At 41.2% G+C, this 27,614-nt stretch overlaps 1 protein-coding gene across 4 annotated transcripts in view; it reads left to right on the top strand.

Moving 5' to 3' along the window:
- Nucleotides 1–27,614, top strand: part of FMN1 (formin 1) — a 452,266-nt gene that overhangs the window by 234,487 nt on the left and 190,165 nt on the right. For all 4 annotated transcript variants that reach the window (XM_059913697.1, XM_059913699.1, XM_059913696.1 and 1 more), the window contains 2 exons: nt 2,424–3,193; nt 5,218–5,368. In XM_059913697.1, the coding sequence (XP_059769680.1) occupies nt 2,424–3,193; nt 5,218–5,368 (921 nt within the window). The remainder of the gene's footprint in view (nt 1–2,423; nt 3,194–5,217; nt 5,369–27,614) is intronic.

Here is a 27,614-nt window from a genome sequence, read left to right as displayed (position 1 = left end):
TTAGTTTGCTGTGGCAGAACTAAACGAGTCGCTAAATGAGATTTAAATATGTGTGATAATTCAGGGTGGGAATCAGGGCTGGAATGTGGCTGGAGGTGGGCAGGGGAGGCAGAGGCAGATGGAGATGGGTAGGGCATCCAAACAAAGGTCCTCTTGATCTCAGAGTTGAATGAAGCTTGAAAGTACTTTCAGCCATTTGATAGTAGAACTCGTGAAAGATTGGGTAAACTTTTGTATTTGTAGTACATCGTTCATCCTGACTGCTTAAGCTTTTCCTAGTTTTATGCCTGTCACTCCACAAAGGTGACATTGTTTGGAAATTTTGAAGAATGTTTAGAAATCTGTTAGTCTCTTACTCTAATATTATCCTTAGCAACAGTAACTAACAGTAATATTTATTCAGAACTAGTGTTCCAGGCATAATGCCTGCCTCTTTATAGGAAGTATTTCATTTTACCTTTATAAAAACCCTAGAGACGGTCTACTACTTTCCGCATTATACACTTGAGGAAACTCAGGCTTGAAGACAGAGTTCCCTGCCCAAGGTCATAGAGCTAGCAAGTGGCTAAACCAGGATGTGAACCAAGTGGTTTGAATCCAGAACTCAGGTGCTGCTTAACCCTGTGTGTTACAAAGAAATAGATGGGACCCTGAACTTGCCAATTTTTTCAGAGTTGGATCGTGGCTGCCATGTCCACATATGAGAAGTTCAGCTTTAGAAAAACCTGTCTCTAGTTCTTCTGACCACAGTTATTTGGGGGTTGGTTTATGAAGCAAAAGGTGAAGCTAGTAAAAATACAGTTAAAAGTTGTCTTAATGAAGATGGAGAATTTTCCTGTGTCATGACCTTGACTGACTTAGGCCACTGAAAATATTTCTTTACCTTTTTAATGTAAAACAGATCTGTACTTATATACCCGTTGGTGTTCTAGACATTTGTGGGCTGAAATTACAGTAAAGAAAGTCTTATTAGCCATAGGGAAGACTCTTGGGACAATGACTGAATATAACTGTTGCAGTTTTTTTTTTTAAATAAATTTATTTATTTATGGCTGCATTGGGTCCTCATTTGCTGCGCGCAGGCTTTCTTTAGTTGCAGCGAGAGGGGGCTAATCTTCGTTGTGGTCCGTGGGCTTCTCTTTGCGGTGGCTTCTCTTGTTGCGGAGCATGGGCTCTAGGCGCGTGGGCTTCAGTAGTTGTGTCACATGGGCTCAGTAGTCGTGGTTCGCAGGCTCTAGAGCACAGGCTCAGTACTTGTGGCTCACGGGCCTAGTTGCTCTGCGGCATGTGGGATCTTCCCAGACCAGGGCTCGAACCCGTGTCCCCTGCATTGGCAGGCGGATTCTCAACCACTGCGCCACCAGGGAAGCCCTGTTGCAGTGGTTTTTATCCATCCATCTCATCAGTAGTGGGTACTTGCCGTTTTAGCTGCTGGGATACAGAAATAAAGGCAGATACTGTCCCTGATTTCTTCTTCTGGAGTTTGTAGTCTGATGGGGAAGGCAGAAATTAAATAAATTCACCAAAAATGTTTAATTACTGCTAAATTGGATTTTGGAAAAACTCAAATATAAAATTGTAAATTTGGCTGCCTCCCAGTTAACTGTCATAGGCTAAATGGCGTTGAATGCTGGGAAATGGACTAGTTAATAGCCAAGAGTACGCCAGTTTGTGCTGATAAGTGAAAAACTGTAGACTCAAGGTATTGACATAACTGAGAAGATGAGCATTAACAAGGCTGGCTTCATATAAACTATAGTTGAAAATATAGAGTATGTGGAAAAGAAAAAAAGCAAACCTTAATAATAAGCTCATTTTCTATGCATTTATTACTAAATTATGAATGGTTATAAAACAGACTCAAATACTGATCTTGGGCAGCTTTGGTATGGAAACTTTAAAAAAAATGCACACGCGTCATAGCTTCTTCTCGAATCTTTTCTTTCTGCTGTGTTGGGCTGGAAACCCCAGAGGTGAGACATTCTATGGAAAACTGTGAGAACTGCAGCTCCTAGCCAAAAGTATCTCCAAACCTTTTTTTTTATTCTTTTTCCAAAACCAAAGGTAATAACAGATATATCCAGGCATGTTCAAATCTTTATTAAAAGTTTTGTTTTGCATTTGATATTAAAACCAATGAAAATTCTTAGACGACGGTTTTACTTTTACCCTTAATCCATGGTTATTGTTCCCTGTGAGCTCAGACTGGATGAAATTGTGCTTTTACTCCAACTGTTTTAAGTCCTTGGAAAATTCACAAGGTGGAATTTACACCCTGTTGGATTCTCAGAAGAACGTCTCTGTCTTTCCCTGTGTTTATGCGGCCTTGTGCTATGGTGGTGTGGGGATGCTATTGAATATTTTATTTCTGATAATTGTTTTTGATAAATTTTTTGCTTTCTTTCCCACTGATATCTCTACAGGCTCAGTTCGAACTTCAAGCCTTTCATATCCGGGGTGAGCATGCGGTGATAACAGCGAGACTAGAAGAAACCATTGAAAATCTCAAATACGAGATAGAACACCGATGGCGAGGAGGATGTGAAGAGATGAGAGATGTGTGTGTCTCCACCGACGATGACTGCCCTCCAAAGACTTTCAGAAATGTGTGCATCCAGACAGACAGAGAGACTTTCCTCAAACCCTGCGAAGGTGAAGACAGGACAACCAGAAGTAACCAAATAATTCCCAAAAAGCTGAATATCTCCTCTTTAAGCCAGCTCTCTCCCCCAAATGACAGCAAAGACACCAATGTACCACTTCAATCTGCGGAAAGCATCTCATCGAGTCAGCAGAAGGCAACACCTCCCCCTCCCCCTCCCCCTCCCGCACCACCCCTACCGGCAGCCATCCCTCCCCCTCCTCCCCTCCCACCCGCACTTGGACCACCACTGGCACCTCCGCCACCCCCTGTGAATACTGGACCTCCCCCGCCTCCGCCACCTCCTCTGCCCCCAAGTGCTGGACCTCCCCCCCCTCCCCCACCCCCCCCACTTCCTCACTCCACCGCTCCGCCCAACAGTGGGGGGCCTCCTCCTCCTCCGCCACCCCCAGGACCTGCGCCTCCACCTCCTCCTGGACTCTTCTTCGGAGTCAATGCTTCTGCTAGCCAGTGTCCTCGGAAGCCAGCCGTCGAACCCAGTTGTCCCATGAAGCCTCTGTACTGGACTAGGATACAAATAAGCGATAAGAGGTAAGCTCAACTCCCCTGGCCCATTCTCAGCTTGTGAATTTGCAGGATTTTGGACAAGTGATGTTGTATTCCTGCTGGTTCAGCATCGTTGTAGTGTGGCACTCATTCTCAGATGTGGTAGTGAATGCCTTGGATAAACAAGGCTGGAATGTTTTGAGGAGAATGTCTCTTTAACGATGCAGCTGAGAGGACAGAAATCACTGAAAAGTGCTGATCAGACGTAACACTCAAATCATGGAGTTTTAAGAAGATAGTGGGGGCAGAAACCAATGGTCATTGGTTAAAAGAAACATGGGGGCTTCCCTGGTGGCGCAGTGGTTGAGAATCTGCCTGCCAATGCAGGCGACACGGGTTCGAGCCCTGGTCTGGGAAGATCCCACATGCCGCGGAGCAACTAGGCCCGTGAGCCACAACTACTGAGCCTGCGCGTCTGGAGCCTGTGCTCCGCAACAAGAGAGGCCGCGATAGTGAAAGGCCCGCGCACCGCGATGAAGAGTGGCCCCCGCTTGCCGCAACTAGAGAAAGCTCTTGCACAGAAACGAAGACCCAACACAGCCATAAATAAATTAATTAATTAATTTAAAAAAAAAAAAAAAAAAGAAAAATTGTCTTTTAGTATCAAAAAATTTGTGTGGATCACCCCATGTAGTAATAGTTCTTTTAGTTTTCATTGGGAAAATGCATATCGAAACAAAGGTAAGTACTTGTAGATATTATGGATCATAACGTACACGTTTGATGTGTATGTTTGATGTGTAGATGAGACTTTTTTTAAAATGTCTATGAGCATTAAAAGTGTTTAAAAATAAGACGAGAAAGTAAGTTAAGAAAGTAGACGTTTGGGAGAAAATGTGTTCTGACTGAAAGGAGCCTGGATAGTAAACCATCTAAGGCAGCTCTCAGAGGCAGTTGTTCTGAACCTGATTTCCCATATCTTCTTCCCTTTCTTTGTTTCAAAACTAGGGTATCCCTGTTTTTAGAGAGAGAAAAAAAAAACCAATCAAACAAAACACAGTCTCCCCATGGCTACTTTTGCTGAAATAAATCTCTGCGGGGGCTGGTGCAGTAGGGGTTTTGCTTTGTTTTTATTGTTAATCCTGTTGTTGGGTGGTGTATTATAAAATCAAGTATTTCTAAATGAGCACAGCCTGTTCACGTATATGGGTCCTACGCTGCGTTAACCCGAGGTAAACCTGAGAACCGTATTTAAAACGAATAGAAGAAAATTCAAAAGAGGGCACATCTTCACCCAAGCACTCCATTTTCATTCTATTTAAGGATTATCCTATGAACGTCTCAGAATTGGTTATTGTTTCAATCTTTATACGATGCCCGTTTCTACCCGTCGTGGAAATGACACAAAGCGAAGGAGGGGCAGTTTCCCTGCCTCAACAATCTGAATCCCAGGAGTTCTGATCCCACGGGGTTTCTTTGGTTCTCTCTCTTTGGTTATATCTAAGGACCATTCTGTTTCGGAAATGTATGTTTGCTTTAATACTTAGTATATTTTGGCTTAAAAAATCTGTAATCGTGACTTCCCTGGTGGCGCAGCGGTTAAGAATCCGCCTGCCAATGCAGGAGACACGGGTTCGAGCCCTGGTCCGGGAAGATCCCACATGCCGCGGAGCAACTAAGCCCGTGTGCCACAACTACTGAGCCTGCGCTCTAGAGCCCATGAGCCACAACTACTGAGCCCGTGTGCCACAACTACTGAAGCCTGCGCGCCTAGAGCCGGTGCTCCAAAACAAGAGAAGCCGCTGCAATGAGACGCCCACGCACTGCAACGAAGAGTAGCCCCCGCTCACCACAACTAGAGAAAGCCCGCGCGCAGCAACGAAGACCCGACACAGCCAAAAAATAAATAAATAAATAAATTAAAAAAAAAAAAAAATCTGTAATCGTAAAAAGCTTTTCTTCAAGCGTTGATAGAGTTTTTTTAAGGAGTTAAATAAATGAATTAAGGATTTCACTGTATCCTATTCTCTTTTGTTTCTTAAGTTTAACTTGCCATTTTCTCTTTTAAGCCAAAATTCTACACCAACCTTATGGGATTCCTTAGAAGAACCTGATATTCGGGATACTAGCGAATTTGAGTATTTATTCTCCAAAGACACACCTCAGCAGAAGAAGAAACCTCTGTCAGAGTCCTATGAGAAAAAAAACAAGATCAAAAAGGTACTGACTGACTATAGTAATGTTTGTAATTATATATATATATATATATATATATATATATATATATATATATAAATATATATATTTGTCATACATGGGAATTTATTATGTGCTGCTGGTTTGCTTTCCCTCTGTTTTCAAAAAATGTTTTGAAAGGTTTTGAGTCACAGATGACAGAAAGGAGCCGATAGTTGGAGAAATCTGTGCTTGCTATTTTGGTCATGCTGTCTGAATTTTCAAACTGTTCTCTTCATCTGGACTTTTTTCAGCCACTAATTCTATTGAAAAAATACATAAAATTTAGTGAAAAGTAGTCTGTAGGCTATATGGAAAATGTCTTCTTCACTTATTTATAACTTCATTCATTGAACAAATATTTATTGGGAGTCTATTTGTGCTAGGTTTTGTTTTAGGCCCATGCTATCCAGTCGGGAAGCCCTTAGCCACATGTGACTATTTGTGATAAAATTACAAATTCAGTTCTTCAGTGGCACCAGCCACTCTTCAGTTTTATTCTTCTGGCTAGTGGCTACAATATAGCACAGATATAAAACATTTCCGTCGTTACAAAAAGTTCTCGTGGATAGCACTGTCTGAGCGCCTGGGGTATGTTGGTGAAAAAAAGCAAACAAATGAGGAAACAGATCCTTGCCCTCTGGAGCTTCTATTAACAATAAACATCAGAAACAACAAATCAAATCATGTGGTAGAGCAGAGTAAGGAAGATCTACTTCTTCGGGGTTCGGGAGGGATGGGCTACAGGTTTGAATGGCGTGTTCAAGGTGGTCCTCATTGAGAAGGTGAACTCTGAGCAGACTTGAGGGCTAGAAATCTGAGGCCACCAGCCAGCCATCAGAGGACAAGGTCAGGATTCACAAGCCATCAGACAGATGCGGAGGTGAGTCGCCACGGTGCCACGCACTGGCTTGATTCCTTCCCTCTGCCTTGGTCCCCTCAGTGTCACGTGAGATGACATCTATCCCTATTGCTCTAAGTAATGATCAAATGACATCATTTATATATATGTGCTACCGTAGTGCCTGGCACCCAGTCAAACCTCAGCAACTAATTGCGGCTCTCATTTTGCTGCTGTTGCTGCCACCACTGCTATTTCTCTGCATTAGTGTTGTGATAATAGCATAGATGGTATTAGGGAAAAACAGTTGGCCCTTGAACAACATGGGTTCGAACTGCACGGGCCCACTTATATGCAGATATTTTTCAATAGTAAACACTACAGTACGAAACAGTCCGTGATTGATTGAATCCGCGGATGCTGAGGAACCGCGGATACAGAAGCTGACTCTAAGCTATATGCAGATTAACCCCTAGTTGTTCAAGGGTCAACTGTATAGTACTTGGTTCTGCTGTTGATTTGCGATGTGATCCTGGGCTGGTCATCTCACTTCTCCAGACCATATTTTCTCTTCTCTATAAAACAAGATTAACAATATCTGAGTCTACCTGACCCACCAGGATGTTGTGAAATTCAAATCTAAGAGGGTTTGAAGAAGTGTTTTGAAAGGTGTGTAATATTGAATGATAGTTTCATCAACTCTTCATTCTTAAATTATATAGTGAGGTTCATCCATTGGTTCATATCTCAAGTAACATGATTGTGAAATGAGCTGTGCCTTTTTGGGGGGGAAATGGCAAAAGTCTGGATGCAGTTTTCTGTTAATCAAATCAGGTTTGCCCACTGACTTAAATTATACATGAAAATCATGGTCAAGGTTTTTCACAAGTTCATTGGAATTGTGTTTTCCTGATTGAAAAATGTGATCCCAATAATGATTAAATATCAGAGCAAATCTTTTAAGAGGACGTATCGCATGAAGCAATTGAGTTACGGCAGGAAGTAAACTGATAAACTATAGAATATATTCATGTGCAGTTAGATTCCTATGAGATGGAAATAAGGGTGTTTTGCTGACCAGCTGGCTTTTTAAATGCCATCTATAGGAACAGAAGACTAATTGTTTCTATACAAAAGGCAAAAGCAGAATCTCTGTATTCCAAAAGTGGCCTCATTTTGCCTCTTCTAGGAAGCCTTCTCTGACCATCAAGGAAATCCTCTGAATGTTTTCTTACCCAATAGCATATTAAACTTACTTTTGTTCTCTTTTTCTTTCAAAATTGCTGTTACTCCTTGTGTTTCTCTCTCTGGATGCTTGCTTACATGTTATTTACTCATAAAGCTAATTATTTCTGTTTTGGTGAATGAGCATTTTTAAAACATTGAAGTATTTGTTTTTAAAACATCAAAGCATTTGGTAGTTTATTCTTATTTCTTATCATAATTATTTGCCTCTTCAACAAAGGATTTTCACTAAGGCAGTTAGTACTTGATGTGTTTGTTTCTCCGTCTGAGGGGGAAAATATCCTTTATTCAAACTCTTTAATCTTTCTGAACCGTGAGGTTGCTGTTACCCCCGAAGACTCTGTGCACACGTGTAGCCTCTATTTTTTTTCTTTAAGGGTAGCAGTCTTGAGGGTGCTTGGAGTTTGCAGTGAGCTTGTGTCCTACCTTAGAGCTGAGATTCTAAGTTTTAAAGAAAAAAAACGAATTGAGTCAATGCCAGAAAACTCTGAACCTGCCTCCTACGCGCCTTCCCTCTGTGCCCATGGCCAGATTTCCAGCATCAAGATGGATCCCTTGGTCTCTTCTGAAAGTCAGATGTTTATTTTCTTTTCTCTGAGAATGAAGATGAAAGTGGGTTTTAGTGATTGTGAGCAACTGAGTTTCAGCACTGGAGGCCAGCTTTGTTAGCCTAACCACAGAATGGTCCCCATACAAGGTGACCGGGAAACACTTGCCAGATAGATCTTTTTATGGTGACTGAAGTGGAGTATATGTCAGAGATTTAAAAATCCAGCATTCTGAATCTTGGCCGCAGGGACTCTGCCAGCATTGAGAGAGACGTGAGCATCTCTTAAGTGGAGCTGGTCTGCATCCCTCTGCACATCCCACATTCCTAGTTCAGAACTGTCGGAATTGTTACGGTTCTGCTGAACTCAGATACGAGTTTCTAGTTTCATCTTCTATAACAGCATTTAACGTTCCCATCACTGGCACTGATTTAAAGCAAACAGATACATATCTTCTTAAACTGGGCTGGGATCCTGTTTTCTAGTACGATATAGTCTAAGAATTAGAAGGAACCTTCCTGATCATCTAATTCAGTGCCCTCATGTGGCACATGAGAAACGAGAACTAGAAAGATGAAGATGACTTCTAGGGTTTGTACGCTTTTAGCTAGGAAGACATTGATAATGCCGGACACTTGAGAGGATGTAGAAGAGCCTCAGCGTATGTCTTCACTTCCCCTGAATTTAAACAGTAATTTGCTGCACTTAATGTTGGTAACAGCTTTTACTGGGATGATCGGTTTTAACATTTATAAATGAGAGTAGCCATTCTTAGAATCATCAACAAAATCCAGCTACACTTGTGCAAATCCAAAATACGTCCTACGTTGTGAAATTATCCAAAGTTTTCTTCAGGATCCTCCAGTAGGAATCCAAATCTTTGAATAAAAAGATACTATGTATAACTCCAACTATGAAATAATATGAAACAATATGTAGATTTGGAGCTGTTTTCCTTTGACCCCCATCAATCATTTTAAATATTAGCTATAAGTTAAATACTAACTATGACAAATTCATATTGCGTACTCAGGCCTGTGCCATCTTCATTTGTGGCATGAGACCACTCTGCCACCACAGACATAACATTCACCAAATTGAGAACCAGCGCTCAAAACATCAGCTCTTGTCTGTACCAGCAACACTGAGTACTATCTCCTATTTTTTCTTTCTCTCTGATAACCTTCAGGGCAATTCGTTTAACTTTTCCACACAGATTCTTTCTCTACCAAATAGGGAATAACAACCCTTTACAGGGTCATTACAAGGATAAAATGAAATCATGATTGTGAAAGTACTTGAAGTATTCTCTAGGACTATGTATTAATCTCTTAGTTTATGAACAAACATGAAAGCTTTGCAAAGAAATTCTTGAACATCGCTTATTCCCACAAGCTTGTTGAGGGTCTTCAAGCATGAGTGTGTCCCTTCCTGAAACTATTTGCAAATGGTCATCTCTAGACCATTCCTGTTTTTCAGCTCCTTTAACAGCGTATACAGACATCTAGTAGTTCATCTTACATTGGTTTATATAGTCTTTTTGCACTGTAAAATAAGAGTTTTCACTGTCAATATGCCCATATTTCTACTATCTCTAAGTTACATTTGTTCCAGGGAAAGGTAGGTCAGCGCCTTGACAAGGAGCCAGAAATCCGCCTTCATCAGACAGAATCTGTCTGAGATTCTTTGTCCTGGTGCCTGTCAGAGAAGTAGCCACTCCGATAAACTTTCCAATTGCTTTCTAAACTTGCCTGACAACGTTCAGAAAATCAGCACGACCTGCCAATATTCTTCCTCTCTTGAAATTATGAATAATGTCCGTGCTTGTTCCCTCCTCTGTAAGACACATAAAATTACTCCACTCCCTTGGCCTTTTTAATAGATATTTCTTAAGAATTAATGACATAATGGCTATTCCCTGAGCATTTGGTGGGAGTGGGGGTAGGGAGGGGTGGTGATGGTCCCGCAGACACTGGTCTATTGAAACTTCCTGGAGCCAAAAGCTTTCAGTTGTAATTGGGTCACTTTGGCCAGGATCGTAGCTGTAACTCTCAAATCCCAGACTTGGTGTCTCAGTTTAGTGGGGAGGGGAGATGAGTGGAAGGAGAACATACATTTATAGGGTTTTCATAATCTGTTGCCTTCCAAGTTTATATAATTTCAGCTGTTGTGTACAAAGATAATTTCTCTGGGCTGCCCTGGTAAGGTATGTGCATTATTTCCCACCCCCTCCAGGAATGGGAATGCATTTGCCAAGCCGTTTCTATTACTCATGTGTTTGAAAAATGAGCAGTGAGGTTAGGGGTTATCATCTATGGCAGTGAGTGAAATCACTTGCCCGTGTGTTGTTTGCACCAATATATGACCTTGAGGTCATTGGTGCTATGTCCAGATTCCTTGAGTGATATTTGGAATGATCTGGGCTTCCCTGTTCTTTGGTTTTAAAGGCCCCTGACTGGCCAAATCTACTGAAAGCGAACGGGAGCTTCTACTCCATGACAAGCACCAACTTACAGAAATTCTGCCTTGTAAATTTTATGTGGAAATAAGACAGCCCAAAAAGTTAAGTTGTACTTTTACTTTATTTACTTATTTTTTTTTAAAAAGGTCATTAGAACTTGTCAAGTATGGATATCAATGATTCTTTCAGAATGTTGAATCTGAATATTATTCTTGGAGTTAGACTATGTTTCTCTTGTTGGCTGTTAAACAGTAACTTAATCTGGACTTGTACCTCAAGCCAGCTACAGGATCGTACGGTGCTCAGTTCCTACCCACACCACAAGAGGACACCTTCGAATGCTGAGCTCTGCAGAGCTAAATTAGCCTCTGTCCTAGAGCCGGAGCCATGGAGCCTACAAGAGTGTAACTACCCCTCGAGGATCCTCTTCCGTCTTGTAAAATCTCTTTATTGTGGACCATGGGGCCAAATTTCACAGCAAATTATCCACTCAAAGTATTGGGAGCCAAAGGAATATTAGAAAGGCTTGTAGGTATTAGTAGAATAGAAATCATTAGTAGGCATAGTTCCAGTGCTTAGAATGAATGACTGCAGTATAAAAATTTATGAAGTATTAGACTTAGCCCCTTTGGGACTGATTCTGGAATCACCTCCCCACCACACACACACACACACACACACACACACACACACACACACACGGTTTTTTTTAATTGTCCATATCTAAAGGGAGGGGAGATGTATTTGAATATAGATTTGGGGTTCTCTAATTGGAAAATAAAGAAGTTTGATTAGACATTACAAGATATCCTATGAGACAACCAGTCTAAATATTTGGGGTTTTTTTTTAAGTATTTTATTCTTTACTCCTAGGTGAGTAAAGTTTTGGAAATCTCACCTATATTTTCCTGGACCTCATTCATTTATGCTTAATACAGGACGTTTTCTAAGACCGGGACTGGCCGGAGCTAGACAGTGGTTTGAGCCTGAGTGCCAGTGCGGGGACCTTGGTGGTGGCAGTGACTTCTCTGGCCTCCAGTTTTAAGCTAGAAGTATGTGAGGAAATTACAAGAATGACCAAAGATCTTATATGTGTATTTAAGTCACAAGCCCAGGTCACATGGGTGCTTCTAAAATGAACTCATAAATGCCTTGCAGAGTGCACACGTCTCCAATATACACAAAGATCAAAACAGCCCCAAAAACATACACGTGCGTCCACAGGTATGTGCTTAACACGAACAGAAGTCTTAATAACCTTGTATTTATGTAGAATCTTTCAAGTGAAGATAACAAGCTTTCAATAGCAATAATAATGGTTAATGCTAGGTGAGCATTTTTTGGCTAAGTGCCTAGCATGTATTAATTTATCCAGTCATCACAAGAACCCAGTGAGATGGTTCTATGATTATTGCCATTTTGTAGATGAGGAAGCTGGAACTCAGAGGGGTTATGTAACTTGCCCAGCATCGCACAGCTCTTAAGTGGCAGAGCAAGGAGGTGAATCCAGCAACAGCCCCAGAATCTGTGTTCTTAATCACTTGACAAATGGTCTGTTGGTCTGAATTTAACTACAAGTTCTGACTTTATATTCACTTGGAGAAGTCTGAATTTTATTTCCTGGTCATTGTTTAGTGAAAAGAGCTCTGGCTTCGGTGTCTGTAGACCTGGTTTCTACTTATGGCTCTGACCTTAGCCAACTGTTGAATCTTGGGCAAGTTCTTTAAATTCTCTGGGTCTCAGGTCTCTCATCTGTCAAAAGGTAAACTTTAATTAGATGAATTCCAAGGATATGGTCATCACTTCTGCTTTGCAAATGGGAACACTCAAGATCCACCAACTTTTGTCTTATTTATTAGAGGGCAGATAGACAGGGGCGTCACATGTGAACCAACATCTCTGCGCTCAGACCCATAGATCAGACTGCCTGACACCATCAGCACCACGGTGTATGAGTCACAGGTATGTGGGAGCTCAGGGAGCAATTGTTAGGATTTTAATAATCCCCTAATCTTAAGAGACATAAACGTATTGGAGGTTTATTTTAAAATAAGCCAAGTTTCTCTATGTCCTGGGGTATTGAAGGGCTGGAATCTGATGGGGAAAACTGCAATGGAAAGGCGCCAGAGGTCTGGTCTTGAAGGTAACTAGTTAGCAGTTGTGTGTCCAGTCACGTAACCTCTCTGGCCTTAGTCTCTGTAACTGTCATGGCCTCTGGAGCGGATGTTTCTAAAGATGCTTTCCAGATGCAAAGTATCAGATCATATCTGTACGTGGACACCTTCACACACGCATTTTAAAACTGAGTGTATACGAATGTGTGAGTAGAGTGCAACCTCAGATTTGGACCTTGCTTCGTCAATGAGTAATGTGGGATATACTGCAAACCAGCCTCACAGACACAATGTTTCTTCCCCCAAAGATGCAACATTTCCCTCCTCACACTTGTCTCTGCTTAACAGAAAATGTCTTTGGCGGCAGCAGCCAGTGGCCGAGTTGGCCAGCCCCCTTCCGCTGGTGTGCACTCTCCCCTCCATCTCTCCATAGCGTTGCCAGGGTCCAGAGGCCAAGCCAAGAGTTCAGTTTTCACCAGACACAGCCATCCACGTGTTTCCTAGGACAGTCTGGCTTGCCCCCAGTACTATGGCTACACTTACAATTTTTGATAAAGTACCTTTTGGCCCAGAGCTTGATTTCCTTTAGGCCTGACCTGGTTTCTCTCCAGCTGAGGCTAATTTGCATGGCTGTAAACACGGGCCCGACAAAGCTCACCAACTGTGATAAAAGCTAAGGAAACCTGAGACCGTTGGAAACTCCAAAATCCGCCTTCAGTATCTGAGGCTGACTCAGAGTCACGCCTCAGCCCAGGAGGCTGCCAGCGTGCAGCAGCTAAAGAAATGTTATTCTGATTGATCTGATTAGGGCGGCAAGGTTAGCCATGGTCAATTTACAAAGACAGTATGAGAAGAAGTCATGTGTGTAGGCAAGTTATGGGTCAGCGAGGCCCCTGCCAGAAGTTTTGAAAAGCCACAGCTCTGCCAGGACCATTATCAGATCTCCTCAGTGGGGTACAAATGGGATTGGAGGGTTAGGGGCCCTCCAGAGAAATGAATGACAAAAGGGATTGGGCTGGGAAGAGCTGGGGAGTGGTGCTTGTTTGCAGCTGGATTCCTTCGCGGCCAAGCCCTTTACATGGACTTCCCCAGTGCCCTGTGAGGAGGACTGCCCTTAGCCCTTCAATCGTAAGGGAGAGGAGAAGGTGGGGAGGCTAATTTGAAAGGGCCGTGAGGCTCTAGATTGACCCACAGGAGCAGCCAGATGGAACCTATTGGGCATTTTCGTCCCTTCCTTCACCACCAGAGTGGTTTAATTGGGATCTGGCTCCAGGCCCTGGTTACTAAATAACCTGAGTTTTAGTGTTTTCATTTTCATTCATTAACTTTTATGCTAGGTACCTTATTAGTCACATTAGACATTTTGCATGTGCAAAATGTCCTAGGAGGTTGGGGGGGGGGGTGGTCTTTAAAAATAGTATAGAGCTGCAAGGACCAGGGGGTTAATTCAGGACTTAATTATCACATCACTTTTGACTGTCTTGTAGACTCTCTTGTACAACTTCCTTAGTTTACAGCAAACACAAAAACTAACTTTTAAACTTTGCTTTCAAGTTGTTATGGCATTGGTACTGATTCTGAAGACCTTGGATCTTTCACTCTGGGTGTGGTCCTTTTCCTCCCTGCTCAATTCAGGAACATAAATGAGTGTTACTTACAACATTGGGTAAGGTACATTAATTAACAAAGAAAGATGGCTTTAAAATGAAGCCAACTGAAAGCCACAGTGCCTGAGCTGGGCCTCATTATAAATAGTTCACTCTGTACTATAATCATCTTACTAATGGAAAAAATGAGACACTGAGATGGTTGCTTAGGGAAGAATGTGGTTCAGAAAAGCAGCAAAATGCCTAAAGCATACGAGATGTTTAGCATGATTTAGTAAGGCATTGGAGAAACTGGGCCATGTGATGTTTTTGTTGTGTATTACTTATGCTCTTGGGATGTGGAGGTATCTGAACAGTTCAGCTCTGTAGGACACAGCCGTTCAGTTGCCACCAGTGGAAGGGATGAGCTTCTGAGGCTGAAGGTACGTGGAAAAGAAAGTAAGACTCACAGGCCAGCACACGGAGTTCACACCAATTGGCTAAGATCTTGGTGTGTGTTTGCCTCAGAGCCACCAGGAAGCCAGTTTCAAGGCTTCCAATCAGCTGCTTCCTCCAGCACACCCAGGGCACCAAGAGTCACGACTAGTCTAAGTATGGAAGGTGGTCGCGTCGTGGTCAGCAGGGCTTTCTGGAAACCAACCACACAGGCCTGACTTTTTCTTTTGAGTCATCACTTTATCCATGGGGTAAGTCCCTTCATCTTTCTAAGGCTCCTCCGTACCACTCCCTCATCTGTAAAGTGAGAATAATAATAGTACGTATTTCAAAGGGTGATTGTGAGAATTAAAATAATCTGTGAAGTGTTTAGCTGCGTGTCTGATACATAAATATTTGCTGGTTCAACCACACTATCGCCACCATCATCATGACCATCAGGAGTAGGAATAAGGACAATGGAAAATCCCCTAGTGTCACCCCTAAAAGAGAACAGGAGGTTGGATTCCAACCAGAAGCTTCATCTCTCATGCAGGGGTGACTCCTGAACCTCCAGAGGGCTAGCAGAGATCCATCTCACCCTCTCATTTGTCTGTCTGTGTCCCATTGGGACACAGCTGTGTAATTAAAACAAATGAATTTAAGCTAGATGCTCAGAGATGAACGTCCTCAAGGTGTGCCAAGAGAAAACCATGCAGTACAACAAAAAGATGATAAAAGTTGTCAGCGTTTTCCAGTACTATTTTTATTTGGCTTTCATAGTAATCTATGTTGGTAGAACAATTTTTAAGTATGGCGGCCGGTGGGAGGCAACATGAGGGTGCTTCCTTAAATCCTTTTAGAACATGATAGGCTATAAATAAATAAATATAACCATGTCTAGAATCACTGATTTAGGTGATGATGACGCTCTTTAAAGTGTGATATTTTAGGTTGGTTTCTATATTAATAATCAGATTGAATCGACTTACAGTTTATTTTCAAAACATAATGCATGGATTAATTTTAAGAGTCGAGCAATATTAAAAGACCTAAGAAAAACAAAGGTCCTGAAAACCTCAACAAATTTCAAGCCATTTTTCGTACAGACCGTCCTCTGGCCAAAATGAAATTAAGTTAGAAATAATTTATCAATAACAAAAAGATAATTTACATAAGTCAATAACAAAAACCTCCTTGCCTTTTAACATTTACATTCACACCTGCAAATAACTCACGGATCAAGAAAGAAGTTATAATGGGGTTCAGAAAACCCTTATAATTCAAACAATACTGGTTACTAAGACTCAAAGGATATCACTAAAATGTATGGTCATGAGTGTTTATATTAGAAAAAAAGGTAAAAAATAAAGCATCCAAAATTAACAGCTAGAAAAAGAAAAACAAACCAAAGAAATTAGAAGGAAAAATTAGGTTGAACAACAGGAAAAGCCTTTTTTTTTTTAATTAATTAATTAATTTATTTATTTATGGCTGTGTTGGGTCTTCATTTCTGTGCGAGGGCTTTCCCCAGCCACAGCAAGTGGGGGCCACTCTTCATCGTGGTGCGCGGGCCTCTCATTATCGCAGCCTCTCTTGTTGTGGAGCACAGGCTCCAGACGCGCAGGCTCAGTAATTGTAGCTCACGGGCCCAGTCGCTCCGCGGCACGTGGGATCTTCCCAGACCAGGGCTCGAACCCGTGTCCCCTGCATTGGCAGGCAGACTCCCAACCACTGCGCCACCAGGGAAGCCCCAGGAAAAGCCATTTTTGCAGGTCAAATGTTATCAAATATTTAGAATTTCATATGGTTCAACCTAATGCATTTTAAGATGAGAATGGAAATTTTTTTAAAAAATTTAATACAATATAGAAGATCGATAAAGTCAAAAGTTTATTCTTCGAAACCAAAATTCAGTAACTTTAGGCAGGATTGAGCAAAACAAACAAACATAAATAAAGATAATAGGAAAGTAAAAGTGAATGTAACTATAGATGTGATAGAAATGTATAAGATAAGAGAATACCGTGACCAAACTTTTGGCAATAAATGAAAATAACATAAAATTTAAAACTTTCTTGAAAAACATAAATTACCAAAACAGAGTCAAGAAGAAATAGAACACTGGAATGTTCTATAAATATTAAGGAAATTGGGTCCATAGTTTAAAATCTTCTTATGAAGAAAGTTCCAGGCCCAGATGGTTTTATTACACCAAGCATTTTCTTCTTACACAAAATACTTGAGAGAATAGAGAATGTTACGCTCAAAGCTAGAATATAGTCTTGATAGCACTACCAGACAAGGACAGGAAGTGAAAGAAAAGTTACAGGTCAGTTTCTCTCATATAGATGTGGAGATCCTGAACAGAGTATTAGTAAACGGAATCCAGCAATGAATAAAAAATTATTATAGCAAAAGTATTGAAGTAGACCTAAATAAAAGGAGAGACATAGTCTTTTCATGAATAGGAAGACCAATATTATAAAGATGTCAGTTAGCCCCAAATTGATTTCTAGTTTCAAAGTAATTCCAATCAAAATCTAAGTAGGATTATTTGGAATTTGACAAGCTTATTCTAAAAATTTGTATAGAAGAGCAGAGTTTCAAAAATAACCTTACACATGATGCTTAGTGAAAAAAGCAAGTCACAGAAAAATGGTTCCATTGGTCTGAAGTTAAAAACATAAAAAGCCAAAGAATTTTATGGAATCATGCATTTGTGGCAAACTGTTTTTTAAAAAGCAAGGGAATAATAAACATAAAATTCAAAAAAATTTTAAAATTCTGACAAAGAAAAACCAGGTAGGATGCTTATTCTACCTCATATCAAGAAAAATAAAGCAATAGGCAGTAAGGTAGCTATAGTGTGGTAATAATTGGCACAGAAAAAACAAAGATCAATGGAAAGAATTGAGGGTTCAGAGGCAGATCCATGCATATCTGGAAACTAATATATGACAAATGTGGCCTCTCAGATCAGTGGGGAAAATGACTATTAAAGAAAAGTACTTTAAAAATTGGAAAAAAAAAAAATATATATATATATATATATCTCCAAAAGAAAGTAGATTCCCTCCCTCATGTCATGAATAAAGATCAATTCCAGATGTATCAAGCACATAAATGAGAAAGGAAAAAGTTAATAGTTTTTAAAAAAAAAAGAATATAGGAGCATATTTTTTAACCTCACATGGAAAAGACACAAAAAGCATATCAAATAAGAAATAAGTACATTAAATAAAATTACATTAAAAAATTTTAAAACTCTTGCTCCTCAAAAGGTACCACAAAGAGTATGAAAAGATAAGCCACAAGCTTGGAGAAGACATTTGTAACATATTTAACTGAAGAAGAATTACTACCCAAAATATATGTAGAATTCTTACCAGTCAGTAATAAAATGGTTACCTTCCAATAGAAAGATGGGCAAAAGATATGACCAGGCTTGTCATGGAATGAATGGTCACTAAATGTATGAAAAGATGATCAACAAGTCAACAACTAGGGAAATGCAGAGATACCATTTTAGGCCCACCAGCTTGACAGAAATCAAAAAGTATAACTGTTGAAATGTTGGGAGGGTGTGAAGCAGTAAGAACTCTGATTGCTGCTAATGGGAAGGTCAGTTGTTCTATATACTTGGAAAACAGTTTGGCTCTGTCTAGTTCACGTGAACACGTGTACATCCTCTGCTCAAACTTTTGCAACTTTGTACCAGGAGACTCGTGAGAGTGTTCGTAAAAGCATAGTTTATAATAGCAGAAATCTGAAAATGACAACAATGGCCATCAACATCAGAGTGGAGGAGTATCACAGAATACTACACAGCTTTTATAAAAAAGACTCAACTGCAGCTACCTGCATCCACACTGATGATTCTTAAACACCATGTTCAATGGAGAAAGCAAGTCACAGAAGAATGATTCCATTGGTCTGAAGTTAAAAACATAAAAAGTCAAAAAATTTTATGAAATCATACGTTTGTGGCAAAACCTTTTTTCTAAAGCAAGGGAATAATAAATATACAATTTAGAAAAAATGGTCCCTTTGGAGGTGAATTGTAGGGGAAGATAGAGGGCCTTCGAAGGTGTTAACTGTTCTCGGTTTGGTAAGGTGTACGCCCGTACATGGTTTACTTTTGTCGTCCTTTAAACTATACATAAATGTGCACATGCTACTCTTTTCTATAATATTTCACAGCTTTTAAAATTGTTAAAAAAAAAAAGATTTCCTGTTGCCCCCCATTCCGCTCCCACCTTGCACCCCAGGGGCACCAGTTTTCAATGCCCTCTCTGGCCATCTGTCTGATATTCTGCTGTCTATTGTGAATACAATTTTAAACAGTCACCATGGACTTCCTATTTTGGTAGACAGGGGTTTTTGTATTTCAGAATTCTATGTGAATTTATAAAAGCTCATTTCTAAAAGAATACAGTTCCCTTTCTGAATTTATAAATTATAGTTTCTTCACATTTTCCTTTGCTTTTTACTTTCCTTCTGTCCCTTCTTCCAAGTTTCTCTTTTTACATTTTTTTGTTTGTGACCTCTGTATTTCACATTAGAGGATTATCGCAAATAATTGGTGATCCTTGGCTGCTATTTTATGTATAAGATCAAGGCATGATAAACCTGGATGGAAGCTCAGTATGAATGGATGAAGTTTGCCCAATGATGGGTCTCCCAGTAGGGTAAACAGTTGCAGACCAGCCATTTCATTTGGGTGGGCCCTGAATGACAGCGTCTGTTGATCTTTGCTCTTAGACGGATCCATTTTTCCAGGTGGAATTTCTCCAGGCACCTGACTCTGGGGGCTGGGGTGTCAGCCTGACTGCCAGTTTTCTGAGAGAGAATCCAAGAAAGGATGTGGAATTTTGAAAATGACTCCGTTCCAGTACAAGACCTCAATCCCAACTTCTCCTGTGCCTGATGTCCACGAGTCCCAAGTCTGTCTGGTTGAATTTGTTTAGAAACTATACTTCCTGATAATGATAAATGGGATTATACACACCTGGCACCTAGTTGCACCATATACTAACTTTTAAATAATCCCCTTATTTTTAGCTCCCTACCTCACCCTTCCCCAGCACGTGGTGCCTCTAATTCATGCACGTCCAAGGTTCTGCCTTCCTCTGCAGACAATTAGGTTTGTCCTTCTGTCACTCTGCCATGGAATTTACCCCTCTTCCAATTACTTTTGCCTTCGTGTTTCTGTTTGGAAATTAAGGGGGTCTGCTAGTTTCACTGGAGGTGGATTGTGTGTCTCTGATCCTCAGTGTTCTCATTTGGGGTTGATTTTATAAGAGAAAAGGAAGTGGACAGGCCTTTACTGTGCTACCTTAAAACTCAAAGTAGTTGTGATCTTCACCTCTTAGAGGCTATTGCCTTGTTGCAACGTGAATGGATGAGGCACGCACATCCTTGCTGGAAGGAGATGTATTGCTAGGGAAGGAACACAGGAGTAGAAGTAGGACTCCTGGAGGACCCTGAGCAAATCACCTACTGTGTGCTTGTTGCACTCATACTATCAGAAGGTGACCTGTCCATATGAGGGAACCTCAGGGAACATATATTCATGATTCTAGCCAAGATCGATATAGAGGCTCATGGCGAATAAATATTTTGGATCGTGATGTTACTCCATTCCCATGGATGACTGAAGAATATAATGTGTTTTCTTTCTGTGATAGATGGGCCGTGAGAGTAAGGAGGATGATAAAGACTAATTTTAGGGGAAATGTGCTGGGTTATAGACCGTAAGCCTTAACCAAAACTTGCAGCAGTTTTAAAATATGTATATACAATGCTCCTTCATCTTTCCTTTCTTACTAACATTTCCTGGAATCGTCATTTTATGTTTATAGAAGGAACTCAGGGAGCCTCCTTAGAAACAATGTGGTGCTTATGTCATCTGTTGTTACCCAGAAAGTTAACAGGGTAGAATGACTTAGGCAGTAAATAGTGCATGTTACAGCAATAGCTGTGAATTAGAACTATGTGCGAGGTTGTTCTAGATGAAGTATGTCCGTAAAAGGAAAAAGGAAAGTAGCCCTAGGTATCTTTAAAGAGGAAGTGTTTCTCTTTGAGTTTTGTCACCGATTTTGCTGTCTAGTGGCTGGAGGCCCTGAAGCTAGGGGTGCCCACTGTCACTAGCTCTTCACCTTCCAAGCAGGAGTGAGAAAGAGCCAGGTAATTTGCATCGTGGTACACGCGAAATCAAAGGCCATCCATCATTTCTGATACCTTGAATGCAATGATTATCATATCAAAGACATACGATGACATTGAAGATAATAACTTTTCTGTTGCCCATTATCTCTAACCAGCTTGGAGTAATTATTAGCATGTGTTCTTTTCAAAAGCCTAACACTCTAAATTTTGGAGAGAAAAGCCCTATTTGAGCCACCAAGAATATGTATGAGACTAGATTCAATGTCTTAATATTAAGTGAGAAATTATATAAATAAGGCAGGAAGCCCAAAGGTCTTGTAAACTTTGTTATTTATAATCCTTTGGAGGGCAGTATGGCTGTCTGTGTACCTGGGATTGGCCTTATCTGAGAAAGCCGTACTCCTTGACTGAGCACGTAGCTTTGAAAGAGGACTCCATGGAAATTGATAGAGGAAGGGGTACATTTCCAGCTAGTTAGTTAGCAGAAAATAAAACTCTGGGAATTAGGGATTATATAAATGTACAAACATATATCAGGCTCTGTGCTAAGTGCCAGTGATAGTAAACAAAATCATTCATTCATTCATTCATTCATTCATTTGCAGTCACCTGGCTACTCAAAGTGTTATCCATGGTCCAGCAGCATAAGTATCACCTGGAAGCTTATTATAAATAAAACATTCTCACTCCTTGTATTAGTTTCCTAGGGCCAACTTCAACTACCATGAACCGGGTGACTTAAAGCAACAAAAATTTATTGTCTTCACAGTTCCAGAGACTACAAGTCTGAAATCAAGGTGTTGGCCGAGCCATGCTCCCTCTGAAACCAGTAGGGGAATCCTTCTCCCCCTCTTCCTATCTTCTGGTGGTTTGCTGGCAATCTTTGGCATTCCCTGGCATACAGCTGCCTTCATCAACACTTGACCTTCTCCTGGTGTGTCTCTGTGTCTTCACATGGCCATCTTCTTAAAAGGATGCCAGTCATATTGGATTAGAGGTATACTCTCCTCCAGTATGGACCTCATCTTAATTACATCTGCAATGACCCTATTTCCAAATAAGGTCACATTGTGAAGTGTTAGGGGTTAGGACTTCAACATATCTTTTTTAGGGGGAATACAGTTCCATACAAAACAGGTCTCATCCATACCTGGTGAACGAGATTTTGTATTTTTCATGATGTCCCTGTTAATTCACAGGCACCCTAAACTTCTAGAGGATATCCCAGAGGTTGTTAATTGCCTTATACCATAGACAGTTTTTTAGTGTCTCCACCAAACTTCTCTAAGGGCTTTGCCTACAGGATACAGAGGTATATAGGATGGAGATGTTTCCCATGCAACTTAGGAGTAATGGAGAGAAAGCTTTCCCTTTGCTCCTCGATGCTAGGTCCAGTAGGGTGGGAAGGGGAAGAGAAGGAACATTTACTCTCCCAGTCTTTGCTAGGCATGCAGATTGGTTATTGAGACAGGAATTTGAAGTGAGATTGTAATAAAGAAATGTAAAACAAAAAAACAAGTAAAACATGACTCAGAGGTCCTGTGGCATCATGCCTCTGGTGTATCAGGAGTAATGAACCACTGTGCTCCAATCCCTCCTAAAATAGAGTAAATAAAATCTTCTCCCTGGTGTTAGAGGGCGAGTTACATGTATGGAATAAGTTCCTGGCTTTGAGAAAGTTGAGCCATGATGACTGGAGACCACCTGAAGGTACGGAATTGAGCTTTCCTAGGTTGTCCTGACATTAACATCTGTCCCAAAGAGAGTCCCTGTTTCCTCTCACTTTCTGACCACCAAAGCTTAGTATTCACATCATCAAGGTCCGAGTCTTGAATATTTATTTTGTTTTTTGTTTTATGTTTCACTGGAAGTTGATATCTTCATACTCTTCTGTTCTTTTTCTTTTTTCTTTTTTTCTGCTGTATAGCCCTCTGTCTAGTTGCTTCTCACCAGCTTAGTTGTCAGTGTTTTAGAATTGTTTCATATTTATTAAGGCAAGCACTCTTTAAGGGGCCTTGAGCACGAGGAAATCATAGGATGGCGTTTCTCATCTGTACCTTGGTGTGACAGTAGTGTTGGTCCTGTCTGCAGAGAGGACAGTGAATGCACTGATGTCTCTCCTGAGTCTCTGATCAAGAGTAAACGCATGTGATTTTGTTTTTGGAGTCTGTTCTCTACATAACAGGAAAACTCCAAAACCAGCAGAAGTACCTCCTGCCCACACCCGCCCCCCAATCCCACCATGCCCTTCCCTCCCTGCCCCACCGCAGCCTTCACCTGCTGTGGCCTTCTCTCCCCATTTGCTTTCTGAACAGAATTCACTGGCCCGAAAAGCAATAAAAGCGTTTTTCTGTCTCATCAGTAAGGGAATGGGATGCCAAATACGTTCTCAGACGCAGGACAGGATGACAATTTGCCTTTTCACACTTCTTGGTGAAGAGCCTAAATCCTTAAAGTAAATTTCATCTGAGCAATTTTACGTGTCCCCAGAAATAAGGCCATGGAAGAGATTCAGACCTAACAGTTTGACAGAACAGTGCAGCTTAGTTTTCCTTGAAACATTTGGTGGCACAGATATCAGGCTGCGTGTGGAAAGCTTATTTTAACGCCATTTATCAGGCCAGTTGATGGAGGCCACTACCCAGAAGCGTACCCACCCACGCTGGCCATCAGCGGCGAGGGCTCGTTTACACCAAGTCACGTGACATTTCATAATATGGCACCATGGAGCCCGCCAACCAGCTCCTCTGGGTGTGATGCCAAAGAGTGGCAGGGGGTGGACTGCAGGAGAAGAAGGGACAAGGAACCTGAGTCAGCATTTATTTTCCTGGGCACCAACCAAGAAACAAATGCATGTGTCCAAGGGAGCGCTCATTCTCCCTGAGGAGAGAGCAAGATGGCTGCCAACTTTGGTCCTGCTGTTCCCCTCCAGCTGGCCCTAGCTCTTGGTACTGGCTGGGAAAAGTAGTTGCTTACCTGCCTCATCTCCAGTCACCATCACATTAGCAGTGTCAGGGAGGGCACAAGGCTGGCCACAGCTGTGAAGTGGGATTGTGTCAGTTGCTTATTCCCATGATTTTTTTTTTGGGGGGGTGCACGGGGAGAGGGTGCATATAAGGCCTACATCCACGGGCTACCATGCCTCATGACCGTGTATCATCTTACATTACATCTTGGAATGTCCACTGGGAAACACTCTGTTTTCCAAATTAGATTTCTATTACTTATAAAATAAGGATTTCCAATTTGGGAAGTATGTGAATGGGTGAGAGTTAAATGAGAGTAAAAATATTAAACCTAGGGGTTCCCTGATATATACCCTATCTCATCCCCAGAAGATACTGCTCTCTCTAATCCAGCCAAAATTCAGACTCCATACTAATTTATATTTGTGATTTGGAGGAATCCAGAGGAAATTATCAGCTCAGTCACCCAAGCTTAAAGCCCTTAGGATAGGTGCATCAATTTCTACATCTCCGCCGTAGGATTCTACCTGCTTTTCAACCTAGTGCATGAGAATGTCTTCAAGATAAATGCAGCAGTCATTGTGAAAGTACCTTGGTCCGTTTGGAAGCTAGTGCCTTAGAAATGCAAAGGATTACTGTTAAAGAGGCAAGCTGACTTGTCATCAGTAGCACATGTGCTTTATGCCAGCCTCCGAATGTCTGTAGTTTTGCCAAGTAGTAGAATTTGGTGAGTGTTGATATGAAGCATAAGCAAAAGATATGGCCAGTCTGAAGGCACAAAAATAGAAATAGTGTTTTTCAGAGTTTTGCTTTGGAGAGTCAGATTGTCTCCTTTCTGTGTATTCTCCACTGTGTTGTTTGATCTCCCTGAGAGAGGCAAGCCATGTACTAATTTGTTCTCTATAGTCGAAAATGTCCTGCCCGTGGAGATTTGATATATATCATTGTCTCGAAAGTAAATATCTACCCATGTATGTAGATCCTTCATTTATTTGTTTGTTTTTGGTGGAAGAAGGGAAAGGCAGCAAATTTCACATGTACTTAATTTGCCTGAAGTGACCGAAAGATGTTCAGTGGTGATAACACATAAGGCTGTATTTAACTAGACATGGGGCCTGTCCTCCAGGCTCTGTGATAAAACCGACTTCACTGGAGATGGAAATCCCGTGACTGAAACTGAGAAAGTTCAAATGTGTGGACTAAGCCGAAGAACAGAATACCCACCTGATCTGCTTTAGGTTTCAACGTGTTTGGCGTTTAGCTAAGGTATAAGTGTGGAAATGACTCCTCTTTTTCAGACAGGGAGCGCTCCCTGGAAGAAGAAGGCTTCTGTGATTCTCTTTATTTTGTAGCTGTGCCGAACTCACTTGGCCAAGCGTGCCTCCAGCATTCATGGCCTATCCAGACGATTTATTTTTATTTTTATTTCTGGCCACGTCTGCCAAGCTCAGGCAGAAAGCTAAAGATATATATGGATTTTATGAAGATGTGAAAATCCCACTGGACCTGGCAGGAATTCTTTCTTGGTCTGTCTGGCAAGACTTTTCTAGTTGAGCAGTCAGGGTGTGGTTTTTCCACTGGAGCAAATCTGTCTTCCCATTCCTGTCTTCATTCTTATTCAACGAGGCAGATTTTTCTAAAAATCCACATATGTAAGAAATAATAATGATTTGGATGCACGGGCTCAAGGTGCAGGTTTAGACAGGGTGGGGTGTGGGCCTGCCTTCCCCTCTCTGGAAGGCATGGTGAGAGGTCCTTAGGCGATGTAATAGTGCGCATGTGTGACAGGCCCTAATCCTAGCATGCGGCGGGGGTCTGGAAAGGCTTTGCCTTAAACTAGGCATGTCTAATAGGGTTTCACACAACCTGTGAATTTGCCCCTGCACAAGGTCAGCTTGTAGGTCAGTGGAATGCTGCACAAATTGCATTCTCCTCCAGACTGTAATTATACCTAGGAGAAGGCCATGTGTTGCCAAGTTCAGCTGACTCCAGATAGGACCAAGATAAACTGAGGGCTTGCTAATGCTTCTCAGAAACTGATTTTTAAGGCTTTGATATAAAGCATCGCTTGTTGTTTTTTTTTTTTTTAAAAAAAAAAATGGTCTTGAGGTTTATGAAGGGGCTTTGTGTAGAGGATGGTGAGACCAGCCATTGTCTGCCTTCCCTGAGAGCAGAACAAGATTGTTTGAAATGGAAGCATGAGGAATTCCAGTCAGACATAAAGTGAAACGCTTCAGTGCCAAAAGCTACTTAATACTAGAAAATGATTTTAAGGATTATAACAAATCAAGTAATATGCAGCTAAAGACAAAGAAGAATGAAAAACGGGTATGGGGAACAATCATAGAGTAGGAATAGGATGAAAAATTTAGGTTGTGTTTACAATTAGCTGAGGTAGGATTGCATTTTATTTGTTTGATGGAAAATGGCTATAAATATGTGTCTGTTATATGCCTGTAACTGTAATAATTTCTTAAAGTGTGAGCTTTCTTCTAAAGTAAGGTCCATCCTTTAATATCTGGGCCACTCCAAAGGAAGAGGGTAAGTCAGGCAACATCTGCAGGTTTCTTCAACGCTAACAGCTAAGTCATTCCAAAATCCACTTAAAGCAGAATATTCAGTAGATGAGCAAACTTTTATAAGTACTCATACTCTCTCATAAATGTTTTCTGAAATATCTTTCTCGAACAGCCTGAAATGGGCATTTTATTCCCCGGACCCACTTGGAAGGAGGTCACATTGAGAGCTTCAAGGCATAATTCTGCCTACCTGTTCCACATCCACGCGGAAAACCATGAATTTGACATTCTCATTATGAAGCTATGGACTAATAAAGTCAGGAATCCTACCAATATCCAGCAGTCAAATGTGGAGGACTGGCCTGAGGGTCTGCAGTGTGAAAGCCCCTCCTGCTGGCTGGTCGTAATGCCTAATGCAGAACCTTCACCCCAGTGGCCGGCCACGTGGCATGGAAGGAGCCCTTTCTGCGTGGCTAAGGGGAGCTTAGGTTACAGTGTTGGTTGCAGGTCCTGGTCTGCAGAGCTTCTCATCTCTCAACTCTCCCTCGTTGAGAGGTTTTCCAGAGGTGAGACCTGGACTTTTGTTTCAGGAAAAAGGCACTGAGTGTAACGCTTCTGGAAATGCTTTCAGGTTACCCAGAGGAAGACTCTACCCGAAACAGCCATTTCACTTAAAATCCCCACTTTCAATGAGTCCTGGCATTTTTTTAGGTATCATATACCTAAGAACAATTAGAAACTCTTCATGTTAGCTGATCCCTGTAAATAGCTCCCTTATGTCAGACTTATTTATGTGAGTTTCTCTCATATAAATAAACCGGTCTTTGAACTCCCATTGAACAAGGATGTATATATATGTACATATATATACATACGTGTATGTGTTTGTGTGTGTGTATATATATATGTTATTTTTAATCTTTATAGCCCTGCAGTGCACCAACATCGGAGTTTGCATATTGTGAGTGTTGCTGAATTGGACTGACTGTCTCAGCATTGGTGTGGGATGATAGTCAGGGCAGGCCTAGAAATAGAAGGCTGGTCTCCTGATTTTTCTCTTAACGACTAGTCACCAAATGATGATGCCTGTCACTTTCCATAGCTGGTCAAGGGAATATGACAGCTCAGAAGGCTCAAGCTAAAAGCTAGAGGGCAGGACCGTTGTATTTATGGCTCTCATTCTTAGTTTTATTTGTATTTCTACTTAGATTGTTACATTGCTGGGAACCTTTGACTTGGGCCAGACAACTTTAAAAATTTGTTAAAATAACACAGGATAATAACAACCAGAATGCTTAAAGAATGGGTTGGTGCTGATTAATTAAATTTTTAGTTAATAAATGAT

The sequence above is a fragment of the Balaenoptera ricei genome, chromosome 2 (assembly GCF_028023285.1).
Source record: "Balaenoptera ricei isolate mBalRic1 chromosome 2, mBalRic1.hap2, whole genome shotgun sequence".
NCBI lineage: Eukaryota > Metazoa > Chordata > Mammalia > Artiodactyla > Balaenopteridae > Balaenoptera > Balaenoptera ricei.
Note: the sequence above shows the minus strand (reverse complement) of the source record. Positions and strands in the feature narration are given on the sequence as shown.